The following is a 13,207-nucleotide window of genomic DNA, read 5'->3' on the forward strand; positions in this document are numbered from 1 at the left end:
TTTCCAAATCCGGGTGCCTGATTTGCATATTATGTCACTTGGCTTGAAAATAATTTCTGAGCAGAAGAGTGACGGCACGTTTTGCTCCATAACTCTGCTTCTACAAGGGCTAGAGCTTAGCAAAAATTAAAAAAAAAGAAAGTTGAAATCTGGGCAAATCTGGGTGGGCTAAGCAATCTGGGTGAGATGCTTCAAATCTGGGTGAAACTTGAAATTATTTTTTTTGGGGGGGGGGCATGGCAACTCTGCTCGAACTGGATTGTGAGGGGAAAGGGCTCATAGACAAAGGAGGACTGCATGTTTCCAGGCTATTCTTTGCATTCATAATTACGGCCTTAAGAAGTAACCCGAAAGCTGAGATTTTGTGAGGACCTCTATATTGTGTGAGTGTGGGAGGGGAGTTCTTGGCTCTTGAGCCGTGCAGGGCACCCTCAGTGCCAGCAGATCCTGGCTGCCCCCAGCAAACACCTGTGGCTCTCTCTGGGTGATGTGTCTGAGAAATGTAACCGGAGCCCATGGAGGGAAAGGGGCTAACCAAGTTCTTGGACAGTTCCCTCACATGCTGCTGGGGGCAGGGTGAGAGAAAGACAGCTCCTCTTACAGCCTCCGACCACTGACCCCGTCATTCCTCTGATCCTTGGACAGAAGATCTGCTGAAGGGGCAGCCATATAGCGATCAGCCTGGCCCTTCCCTCTGCCCTGGCCTCCTTGCTGCAGCCCCTTCCATCCCTCCCCCCAGTATGAAGCTGCAGTGTCCCAAGAGGCTGATTCATGACCCTCACGGTGCAAATTAAGTCATGCAGGGTAACTCTGAGAACAGTCGAATGTGGGATCTAATGTAGAAGCAGGACCTATTCTAGAACAGGGGTCCCCAACCTGTGACACTCCAGATGTTGCTGAACTGCAGCTCTCCTCATCCCCCAGCCAACGTTTATTGTGGCCCTTTCTGGCCCTCCCAACCGGTTCGAAAGACCGGCTGCTCGGCCGGTTCGAAGGCTGGGGGGATATCTTTAAGGTTGGGGGAAGGTGCTCTTACCCCTCCTGCCGGATTTCCCCTGCTGGCGGTGCCTTTTAAAACGGTTCGGTGGGGCGGCAGCATACCTCCTTGGACCGGAAGTGACTTGAGGTTGCAGCTGTGCATGCGCATGTCACGATGTGCACATGCACAGCGGCAACTTCCGGTCCAAGGAGGCACCGGAGTGGCACGGAGGTATGCTTCTGCCCTGCCAGACTGTTTTAAAAGGAAGCTCTGGTGAGGGAAATGCAGCGGGCGGGGTAAGTGCACCCTCCCCCATCCTTAAAGAGATTTCCCCCCCCTTCGAATCGGCAGGCGCTGGTTCTGTGCACACCACTAGTAGAGGGTACCTCTGCCCCTTGCAGTCCAACTTTGAATAAAGTGCTCCTGTCTGTTTATATACCACTCCTGTATATACCTCTATAAATATTTAGATATCATTTTTCAACCAAAGGTCTTACAGTGGCTTATGTTGAAAAATAAGTATTAAATTAATAAGATTGGTCCCCTGTCCCCAAAGGCCTCACAATCTAAAAGAAACATAAGGCAGATACCAGCTACAGCCACTGGAGAGATGCTGTGCTGGGAATGGATAGGATGATGTTCAATTTCAGGTTTGGGGTTGCAGAAGAGCTTTTTTTTAAAAAGCATATGATGAGATTCACTTTGCAAAGCAAAGACCACTTTATACCGCTGAATTTGGAACTATCTTTTAGGGTCCTTCCAGATGGCAGAAACCTACAAGACGTGAAAGGTTTTTGCAGTCTGGAAGGGCTGTTAGTCTAGCGAGAGGGGGCAATGTACACGCACTAAAGTGATGCTGCATTGCTTTCTGTTGTGACAACCGAAACTCCCAGCTTTCACTCCAATAAGAAACTAAGCTTAAGAGCTCATAGTGCAGAGAGAGAGAGTCACTGTCCAATGCCAAGGGTTTAAAAAACAAGGTCAGGTTGAAAAGAAACCCAGAACTCAGTGTGTGTGTGTGTGTGTGTGTGTGTGTGTGCATTTATTTGAAAACCCTCTTGTGTTTTTGGGATTTCTCCAGTGTTTTTCACACAGGGCTTTTAGCTCGCATCTCCTCCGGAATGGAGGGTGTGCATTCACATATCGGCCAGATTTACCCTGAGCTCTTGGGAGCTTGATTTGGGGTTTTCATTGCATGTTAGAGCCTAGCCCCAGTTATATCCAGGGTTTAAAAAAATCCACTTTTTGCATTGGTTTTTTTTTTTTTTTGGCAACTTCAAACTCGCAGTAAAGCCTTGCAGTAAACTCCCAGTAAAGCCTGCTGTATGGAAATGCAAAGATCTTTGCAATTGAAAAAGATGATTTCTAAAGAGTGTTATAGGGTGTGTGACACTGACATCCCCACCAAGTGTATTTTTGACCTCTTTTGTAATTGAAAATGTCATGCCAGTGATGACCGAAAAATGCAAGTAACTATGTGGGTTCACCTTAAGTGGTGCAGCGGGGAAATGCTTGACTAACAAGCAGAAGGTTGCCGGTTCAAATCTCTATGGGTATGTTCCCTAGACTATGGGAACTATATTGGGCAGCAGGGATATAGGAAAGATGCTGAAAGGCATCATCTCATACTGCGCGGGAGATGGCCATGGTCAACACCTCCTGTATTCTACCAAAGACAACCACAAGGCTCTGTGGGCGCCAGGAGTCGAAATCTAGTTCAGTATGTCCTGCCAGCAAATTAGCACATCTAGGTATTATCACAGCCTGTGTACCAGTCTGAAACTGGCTGTTTCAGACCTGGCCGTAAGGAGAGCAAAGAGGAAGTGAAAGCCTTTTGAGTGCAAATGCAGTCTTGTGCATCTTTCCTTGGGGGGTGGGGGAGAGATCTGCAATGGAAGCCTGGAGGCTGGGCCAGAGCTCAGTGGTAGAGCATCTGCTTTGCTTGCAGAAGGTCCCAGGTTCAATTCCCAGCATCTCCAGGTAGGGCAGGAGAAGGGTCTGAAACCCTGGAGAGCCTCTGTCATTACTGAGCTAGATGGACAAATGTTCTGACCCCATAGAAGGCAGCTTCGTATGTTTGTCAGGAGCATCCACAGTTCAGTGGTAGAGCTTCTACTTTGTGTGCAGAAGGCCCCAGGTTCAATCCCCAGCAGCATCTCCAGGTCGGGCTGGGTAGGATTCCTGCCTGCAACCTTGGAGAAGCCGCTGCCAGTCTGTGAAGACAATATTGAGCTAGATGGACCAATGGTCTGACTCAGTATATGGCCGTTTCCTGTGTTCCTACCTATGAGTATCATTGCTTGCTGTAGCAGGCAGTGGACATCCAGGATTGGCGGTGGAGGTCTCTCTGGCTGTGCCGACCACCAGCTGGCTCTCTCTCTCATGTGTATTCGAGAGAGAGAGAACGAGCCAGCCAGCTGACACAGACAGAGAGACCTCCACCACCAATCCTGGATGCCCGCTGCCTGCTACAGCAAGCAGTGTCATGCCAGCCAGAGGCAGGCAGTGGGCATCCTAGTGGCCGGTTTTCTTGACTCAGAATCGTTTTGCCTGTGCTCTGCCCCTGAGCTGCAACTCCCTGTGCTCGGGGAGACTTTGCTTAGACCAGGCTTTTGACTAGAAGGGATCAAGAGCTCTTCGTAAGTAAACTTTAGCCGGGTGAAGGAGCCCAAGGGGCCTGCCAAGAGGGCAGCAGGCTGGGCAAGCAGGAGGAGGAGATGAAGCCAGGTGTTGGCTACTGCCAGGTGTCGGCTGCCTGTGAGCTGAGGTAACTGTTGAGCGTCACCCAAGCACAGAGATCTAAGCAGGAGAGGGAGGGAGAGAGAGCCACTGGAGGTGACCTTGGCTGTAACCGGTCGGAAACATGGGCTGGGGGGGAGGGGACTGTTGCGAGAGGCTGCTTTTAGACTCGAGCAGAAAAAGGAGTCGCTGCAGAGAGAATAAAACGCAGGAGTTACTCCCCCCCACCTTGCATTCTTTATTAAATTTGTATCCCACCCTTTCTCCAAGGAACTTGGGTGTGCAAGGTGAGTTGTTGTCCCCCCGCCCCACTTTAATCCTCACAACAACCCTGCAAGTCAGGATAGGCCGAGAGGCAGACCTTGGGCCAGTCACAAGCTGGCCTTTGCAGACTTGAAAGTGGCATGGGCGGGGGGAGGCGGTTGCCAGCAGCATCTTCTTCTCTCTTTCTGCTTCTTGCACGCTTTGCAAAGTGTCTGAGGTGCCCTTTGCAAGGCTTGCAAGGCTCAAATTCATCCCGAAGAGCTGCTCTGACAGCAGCAGCAGACATCTCAGCATCCTGCCAGCACCCCAATAATCTGCCACCTAATGCAACCGCTTCACCTTGCCTCATGAAAGGGCCGCCCCGACTAATGATCCCCAAACCCCACTACTTGGAGCAAGAGGCTTCAGACTGAAAGATGATCAGAGGTAACCAAAAATGTAACTGTCCTAATTCCCTAAGTAAAACATTGGACCTCACATCCTTAGAGACTGCTAGTCTTCTTGATCGCCATGCAGATGGCATTGCGAACCTCTCTTGACACTCATTGCAAATCATGTTCAAAATCAGCCTCCAGATGCAACCAGAAATGGTTTCATTTTGGGGTCAGTGCTTTTCTCAGATGTTGATGTGCGTGTTGGTGTGCATTCTAGAGTGATCCTTCCTCCTACCAAGCAGAGATAACCAAGTAAAGCTTAGACATGGGGCAATATGGAACCAGTGAAAAGCAAACTATCCTCTGGGACACTTTGCCTCTGCAGCATGACAGCGTGTAAAGAAATAGGAATGGTTTCAGGAAACAAGTCTCTTGGGTTAATGTGTCGGGGTTTAAAGCTGTAATTATCACTGTGCAAACATCCCTAAGGCTGAGAGGAGATGCTGCTCTGCCTTCACCAGAATACAATCTAAGTTCACGCAGAGTTCCTAGAACTATGCTATGCAAGGGCCACTTAGGGACCAAACTCTCTTGAGTTGGTACCTTTTATATTTGATCAAGGATTCAAGAAGTCTCAGCAGCCTTTCTGAAATCCAGAGGCAGGAGAATTTTTCCCGTTAACCACCCGGGAGTTATTCATACATGCCTTCATGCTGAGGGGTATCTGAAGAGCGAATCTACGTTGCAGCAGATTCACAAGATGTTTAATTCGGGGGATTAAATGGGCAGTTCACATCGGGTTGACTCCTCTCTGCAATCCCTGGCAGATCTTTTTCCTGCCAGGCAGTGCTGTGCTTGACCCAGCTTCTTTAAGGGAACTTGAGCCCTCTTGGGCCCCAGTGCCATCTAGGAAGGGCACAGCATGGAACATTGGGAAGTGTAGTCTTTCCCAGCGCTTTCCCCATAGAGCTGTAGGGAGGAAGGACTATGCTTCCCAGTCCTCCATGCACTCCTCCAAAGATGACGCTGGCGCTCAGCAGGGCTCTGCTTCTCTTAAAGCCACCCGCTCCTCCGCCCAGTGCTGGGGAAAGCACGACAATGTGCAGTGGCAAACTAAAAGCTGGGTGTGAAAAAGTTCCTGGAAACACAAGGCTCAGTGACATCTCTGCTTGGTATCCCAGGTTCAGAAACATGCTTAGCTTTGCACATAACATCCGGAACACCCTCTGAATTTCCCAATGTTCTGTTTGGGCTTTGAGAGAGGCTCTGTGAGCAAAAGCTACCCTCCGAAGACTCTCTCCTTCCATGTTTTCTGGCAAGGAGGAGTGAAGACTGGTAGAAGCTGCTTGATAAGGCAAGCCAGTGACTTTGATTTGCCTGGTTGGGGCTGGGGGCGGGGGGCTGTGGGGATCAGTTATTCAACCCCCCCCCCCACAAACACATCGCTGATCTCTGCAAGAATACACTGTTTGGCTCCGAAGCAACCAGTCACACACCTCATGATGTCATTGGCCTGAAACGGCCGGCAGCATCTGTTGTCCAATGGCATTTGGAGGGCACAAGCAGGCGGTGATGCAACGGCTTCTGCTTCGGTCCAATGGAAACTTTGGGTTCAGTTTACAGTGTGATGCTTGGTTCTCCATGGAGCCACCAGCCTTCTGCTAAGTGTCTGTTTTTTAACCTTAGGCAACAGTCCACCAGAGCAGGCTCACTTCCTAGAACAGCCTGGATGTTCTCATCTCCTGTCTATGTCAAATGTGACTAGAAAAGACCACCTGATCCACACAACTCTCCCAAAGCAGTTGTTTTTCCTACCAGTGCAAAACAGCCAGGAGCTTTTTCAGACAGCAGTCTTCACCACAGGTTTACTGTGAGACTTTACTGCGAGTTTGGGGGCATAACAGATAAGATACTCTGACACAAAAAGAGGATTTCTTTTACCCCAGACATAAATCAGACTGGGTTCCAATACGGAGGGGGAAACCCGAATTGTGTGTGATGTGCTCTCTGAAATATTACACAGACCTTGGAGTAAATCTGGCCAATATGTGAACGCACACCACTTTCCCAAAGTAAAGTTGCCATCTGGAAAAAGCCCCAGGGACTTTTACACACAGCAGGCTTTACCGTGAGTTTACTGGGAGGCTTTACTTTGAACTCGAAGTCGTCCCCCAAAACCAATGCAAAAAGTAGATTTTTTTTTACCCTAGATATAAATTGAGCTACACTATATCCGGGCTACCCCGGATATAAACGCACAGAGAAAAACCCGAATTGTGTGCAAACTGCTCCCTGATAACGCGCAGGGACTTCGGGGTAAATCTGGCCGATATGTGAACCCACCTTCTCCATTCTGGAGGAGATGCAAGTTAAGGGGCTTTAAAAGCCCTGTGTGTAAAACTTCCAGGAGATATGTTATATAGTTCACCGCTCTCCTTTCCTCTTGAACTAAGGGCAGTGCATGCTGCATTTTTCTTAAAATGCATTTAAGCAGGGATGAAAAAAACCCAGGGATGCATCCTGGTTTAGCCCACTTCTGGAAGATACATTAGGAGAGTCCAGCCTGGTTTGCATTTGGATGGGAGCTCTAATACCCAGCATTTGACTAAGGTAGGAGGCAAACCCAGCTTTTCCTCCTACCTTGATTCCCAACCTGGGTGCCCAGATGTTATTGGACTACAATTCCCATCATCCCTAGCCATGATGGATGATGGGAGATGTAATCCATCAACATCTGGGGAACTAAGGTTAGGAGGAACCCAAGCATTAGGATGTGTGTAAGTTGCCATCTGAACTAACCCGCTTGTGAAGCCCACCCCACCACCCTGGTGCTACAGCAAAGCTAATGTGGCTCTTTCCATTTCATGGGGATGGTGATATAGTGCCACTGATATTGGACCAGGGCTAGCACAATGTCATCTCTTGTAATAGCAAGCTCTTAGGGGATCTTTGGGGATCTGCCCTGAAACATCCAGAAAACAGGTGCATGAATCAAACATCAGATGCTTAGTTCATGTAGGAGTTTTCCTTATGATTTTGGGGCTCGTGCTTTCAACCAGGGTACATCAACGCTGAAAGCAGAACCTCTCAGTGGGTGCTGAGTAAGATGCATTCTGTGTTTGACTGCTCCTTGTTTATCTTCAGGGTCTTATCTTCTTTTCTGCATAGTTGTCCCTAGTTTCTTGTGTCCGGCCTTTCCACTCCAGTCCACGAGGGTCATTCACACAACCAAAAACTGGATAGGACAATTTGGGAGCTGTGTGTCCTCCCAATTTTTGGTTGTGTAGGAGCAAACAACTAGGTAGGAGGAGGGAGAAATGATTGTGTGGACTGTGCTGTCCTGCCCAGCTCTCATACCCAGCATTTGACTAAGGTAGGAGGCAAAGCTGACCTACCCAGCTTTTCCTCCTACCTTGATTCCACACAATCACTTTAGTTGTGTGAATGGCCTCCCGGTATCATACTGTAAGGGCAACCTCACCTAAAATTATATACCAGTTGCAGGATGTTGAGATTTCTGCTTGCAGTTTAGAATTGTATTCGTCTCAGAAGTAGACAGTCTTTGACATGGATGCCCCTGTGACTGCTAATGTGTAATGTCCTAATCAGGCTATCCACAACCAGAAGTGACCTGGTACAAAGATGATGAAGAGATGGACAGATACTGTGGCTTGCCAAAGTATGAGATCTTCCGTCATGGGAACCGACACACACTGCAGTTGTACAGGTAAGGACAGTGGGAAATGGCTGTGTCTTGGGGATACTGATAAACTGCCTGTTATCTGTCTGAATGGAGTAGAGATCCAAAATGCCCACTTTCTGAAATCAACAGTTTATCTGGGCCTCTCCCACTTCATGGACATCCAATCAAGCTTTCTGTTGTTAAAGGGGTTCTTGCATGCGATTCCAGACATAACCAAAAAGGCCACAATGCAGATTCTTAGATTCCTTTTAACATCCACATATCTGTAACCCAGTCTCTATAATTGTTTTTAAAGAGGAAACCTGACAAGACAAGTTTGACAAGCCATCGATTGATGGCTTTGAGGTCCCCCCAAAAGCTACAACTCAGGGTTAAAAGCTCTCTACTACCCGCAGTATGATCTGAGCAAAACAGAGTTTTGATCTTTAAGTACTGACAAAGTAATCAAACACATACATCTATATCTGAACACACTGAAATCAGCTCCTATGCATATACTGTACCAAGTTTTGCTGAAAATCCACCAGGCAAGTTTCAACAGTTGTCTTCAGTGGTTACAACACTGACCCCATATATAACAAATCATAACTTAACAAGAATCTGAAATGTGAAAAGCCAGTAATCATGAAACACATTTCAATGCGTTAACACCTCCAAACAACCAACATTGCAAACCTTCAAAACTCACCAGTGAAGTCAGTCACCAGCTTGGGAATAAGGTCATGAAGCATTTCATATTTTTGTGAGCTTTCAAGACACAACTTTTTAACCAGGCATTTTAATTTTAACTTTTATTTGAACTTCAGTTTTATTTAATTGTGGTTTACTGTTTTAACTGGTTAAAAATAAATAAACAAACAAACCACCTAGAGATTTTTATTAATATATGATTGAATCATCTAAATCTTTCACTGTTGTTGTTCTAATTGTGACTGCAAGGCTGACTCACTGAATCTCCCTCTTTTAAGTTTCTTGAAATATAACACATCAAAAAGCTCTGAAGAGTTTGTGTGTAACTCTCTGTTTTTTTGATCTGTTACATTTGGAGGACCTTAAATGAAGGATCTTCAATGAGTCAGCCTTGCCGACACAGTTAGATGAGCAACAGTGAAGTTTTTAGATGATTCAGTTACTCCGGCGGGGGTGGGGGCTGTGACTTGACTGGTGAGTTTTTGAAGTTTTAAATTTTTGTGGACCAGCAGTGTTAAAAGAATGCTTTATGAGTACTGGTTTTCTATATTTCACTTTCTTGATATGTTGTTACTCTGTATGTATGGGCTTAGTATTTGCAACTGTCGAAGAAGACCTTTTGTTGAAATGCATGGATTTTTGACATATACACTGGCACTTACATAGGGACACAGGAAGCTGCCATATACTGAGTCAGACCCTTGGTCCATCTAGCTCAGTATTGTCTACCCAGACTGGCAGCGGCTTCTCCAAGGTTGCAGGCAGGAGTCTCTCTCAGCCCTATCTGGAGATGCCAGGAAGGGAACTTGGAACCTTCTGCAGGCAAGTAGGCAGATGCTCTTCCCATCCCCTAAATCTATTTAGATTTCTATATATGCCCTTGAGGGCCAGATCAGGCATGGTGGAGTCATAATTCATGCGTCCACCCTGTTCACATGTATAGTGGTAAATAATACTTTAATGGGTTTGTTTTTTAAGTGTGCATGGGAGAGAGTGCTGAACCTATTGTGGCTCTTCCATGAGGCAAGGTGAGGGAGTTTCCACCGGCAGTGGGTGGCCAGTAGGTTGCCAGTCAGCTGGCAAGATGGCCCCTTGCCCCTGCTTTAAAATGGGGGGAAGAGAGGGGAGGAGAGTATGCACAAAGGGGGTGGCATTTGGCACCCTGCCTTGGGTGCAGCAACATCTTGAACCACCATTGCCTTTCCTCCCCACATTCTACTGTCCTGCAGCTGCTCTTCTTTGATTCCAGCTCCAGTATCAGAAGTTAGTTGGAAATGGAGAAAGGCGCATTGAGCAACAGATTGAGCCAGGGGCGGCAGCCGGGCAGGGGGGGGCATGCATGGTGGGGGCGGAAAGTATTGATTTATTCTGTTCTCCCACCCCTCTTCCAAGGAACATAGGGCAGCATGCATGTCCCCATTTTATCCTTGCAAAAATCCTATAAAATAGGTAAAGATGTGGGTTTTCTGGAAAAAAAATTTGAATTGGAAAATTTTATAGAAATGTTTCTGGAAAAATTTCCCTATGCAAAGCTTTCTCATTTGCATAAAATTTGCATGACGTTTTCCTCAGAAAATTGTACTATGCAAATTTCCCAGATGCCCTAAAAAGATTATAATTGTGTGTGTGTGTGTGTGTGTGTGTGTGTGTGTGTCTATATATATCTGTGTAAACCGCTTTGGAAACTTTTGTTGAAAAGCAATATATAAATATTCGTAATATTCGTACCTGATTTGGCATGAGTTATATATTTAGTAAGAAACCTCAGCCATATTCATTTCCCATGCTGTATCTGTCTCAAATTTTTTCAAGTGGCCAAGGAGTTGAACTGAACTATTTGATTAAGGCCAGGTGGAGGAGGGAGTGATATCGACAACGGCACTTAAATGTGGCTTAAACGTTATACTGAAACAAATTCAAAGTTTTATGTGGAAATAAATTTAGAACTGGAAAAATTTCCACAGAAATGTAACGTACAGGAAATTTTCCTGGACCAAATTCACTTTGCAAAGTTTCCCACAGAAACCCTACATCTCTGAAGGTGAGTCCGAGAGTGACTGGCCCAAAGAACCCAGTCCGTTTCCTGACTGAGTGGGGATCTGAACCTGGGTTTCCCCAGTCCTAGTTGGACACTCTAACCCCCACACCTTGCGGGTTCTCCAGACAACGGTTCAGTCTTCTGTCTGCTCCTTTATTGTTGGCATAAGACCCCACACCCACCCCTTGCTTTATATGTAAAAGGGGCAACCACATGAGGGTGAAAAAAAAAGTCCCCATCATATATTCTTGTGCAAATGGTTTTATTACAGCAGAGGCCTGAACGTTGACCCACCGTCTGATAGTGGCCGACCCTTGCACTGGGGATCCAAGCCAGCCTTGTCGCCTCAACCCCATCTTCACTAGTGTCCCCTTTCATTCTTACAGATGAAATCATTTTCTGGATGATCTTTTCATTGCCTCACAAATACACAGCTGTTACCCACTTATGGGTGTTGGAATTTTTCTGTGTAACTAAGCATTGTCTCTCTTCTTGCCTAAAGCATACTTACCTCTGTATGTATGTGTCTATGTTGGGTCCTTGGGGTGGAGTCAGTCTTCAGTTCTGTTGGTTGTTTTATCAGTTCAGTTGGTTTTGCTCTCTCCGTCTGACAGAAGTGACTGTCAGCTTGTTAGCTTGTGTTAAGAAAGAATAAATAATTAAGATGTGTCTGCAATGAATGTTAAGCCTCTTTTTGATGCAAATGGGCTGTGTGCACTAGGTGCAATGCTCTTGTTTAATTCCTTAGAAATCAAGGAATCACTGCAACCATGGGGAATGTGAATGTCTTCCCCCCACTTAGGATATCTTTTGCATGGAACTGTAATTTTTCCAGCACTCAAGCTGCACTAGTCTGTTGCTGAAAAATGTGTGCATGCATATACACACATTGGCTGGGTTCGGACATAACACAAAACAGGGGGTTGGAGAACTGTCGGGTTCCAATTTGAAACTGTGAATTGCATCGCAGGCATTTGTTCAAATGCAGCCTGATATCCCCCTCCCTGAGAGCCCCTCCCTGCTGCCCGGCCACCGAGGACTATCCCAGCAAGCCCCGTGGCCAGACTGTGGGAAAAGCATCAGCAGATCAGAGGAGTGGTCCCCTCACCTTCCCCAACCTTTCTATGAAAATATAGAACTTGGCTGCTCGAGAATTCTTGCTGGGGGCTGTCTTTTAAATGTGACCCTGGGCACACCCCAGCCATTTGATTCCCTCCCAGTGCTGTGACAAGGTGCCTTGCTTATGTTGCCACCTGTAGTGTTGTGAACATACATCATTGTTGCTTCATTCTCGAGCAGCAAAACACTCAGTGCCCGTCCAGTCATCCCATCTGCTTTCCCGCCTGCAGGTGGCGCTGTAAAAATCCCGCAAGCTTCAGGCTCTGCGTCTGGCCACAGAGTCAAATCATGCTGTGTGGGGCCCTATGACCTTCTGTGAAATAGTCTGGAGACACTGCTAGAAACTTGTGCAGAAGTTTTTTAAAGGCTGCTTTTAAAAAACTGCTTTTTAAAAAGGCAAACTCACATCTGGAGAAGCCCACTTGGAACTGCTTTTGAACCAGTTTAGATCGATTTCATGCAGAATAATATCAAACTTGTTGGCTTGCTGTATAAGATGAATACAGTGCCAACTGTTTAACTTGAGAGAAAAAATATTTATTTTCTTAACTGTTTGTTTTTGAATTTTAATGTACAGCGGAGTAAAAAAAAGAAAGATGAGAGCAAAATGTTAATCCTGCATCTGAAAGCTGATAGTCCAATGACTGAAACATGTGTTTTGAATTGGTTACCTCTTCTCAAGTTTAAGGGTACGATTCAGATTTAGGTTAAAGGCAAGCAAGAGACTTTAGGTTTGGGTTCAGTTCTGGTTAAACTGGTTTTGGGGTTGGGGTACGGACGGGGTTTGACTCCCTGCCACAGTGTGCTGTCCTTCCGGGTGCAAAGACCGAGAGAGCAGTAGGGACTGCACATGTCTAAGAGTGCTATGAGGCTCAGAGGAGGAGAGGGTGCCCCTGCATGAACTTTGGAGCTGTGCCGACTGACGATTAAATAGCTCCTGACTAAATTTGTATTAATTTAGTTCCTAGATGCAGGCTCGTGATCCTGGTCTCTTCTGTGCATGTGTGCCTATAGTGCTGTCTAAGAATGTGCCTTGGGAGCTCTGAGAAAGGCAGTTTAGGCCTCATCCACATACCCACTGCATTTGAGGGCCTTGCTCAAATGAGGATGCAGGGTCCTTTCCAACCCTTCTCAATGCATGCCAATGCCCATTCAGAATGACAAGCCTTTGCTAGAACTTTATGCAGCGCAGGCTTACAACCCATCCTGGTGCATTCAGAGTGACCATTTGGAGTGACGAGCCTTTGTATACGTTTTTTCAGAGGCGTGCAGGTCAGGATGCAGGATCCCAGCCCAGTCTA

General features: G+C 46.7%; 1 protein-coding gene across 2 annotated transcripts in view; it reads left to right on the plus strand.

The window, feature by feature from the left end:
- ALPK3 (alpha kinase 3) overlaps window positions 1-13,207 on the plus strand; it is a 74,649-nt gene that overhangs the window by 21,394 nt on the left and 40,048 nt on the right. For both annotated transcript variants that reach the window (XM_053272327.1, XM_053272328.1), the window contains one exon: window positions 7,966-8,083. In XM_053272327.1, the coding sequence (XP_053128302.1) occupies window positions 7,966-8,083 (118 nt within the window). The remainder of the gene's footprint in view (window positions 1-7,965; window positions 8,084-13,207) is intronic.

Source organism: Hemicordylus capensis, chromosome 10, assembly GCF_027244095.1.
Source record: "Hemicordylus capensis ecotype Gifberg chromosome 10, rHemCap1.1.pri, whole genome shotgun sequence".
Taxonomy (NCBI): domain Eukaryota; kingdom Metazoa; phylum Chordata; class Lepidosauria; order Squamata; family Cordylidae; genus Hemicordylus; species Hemicordylus capensis.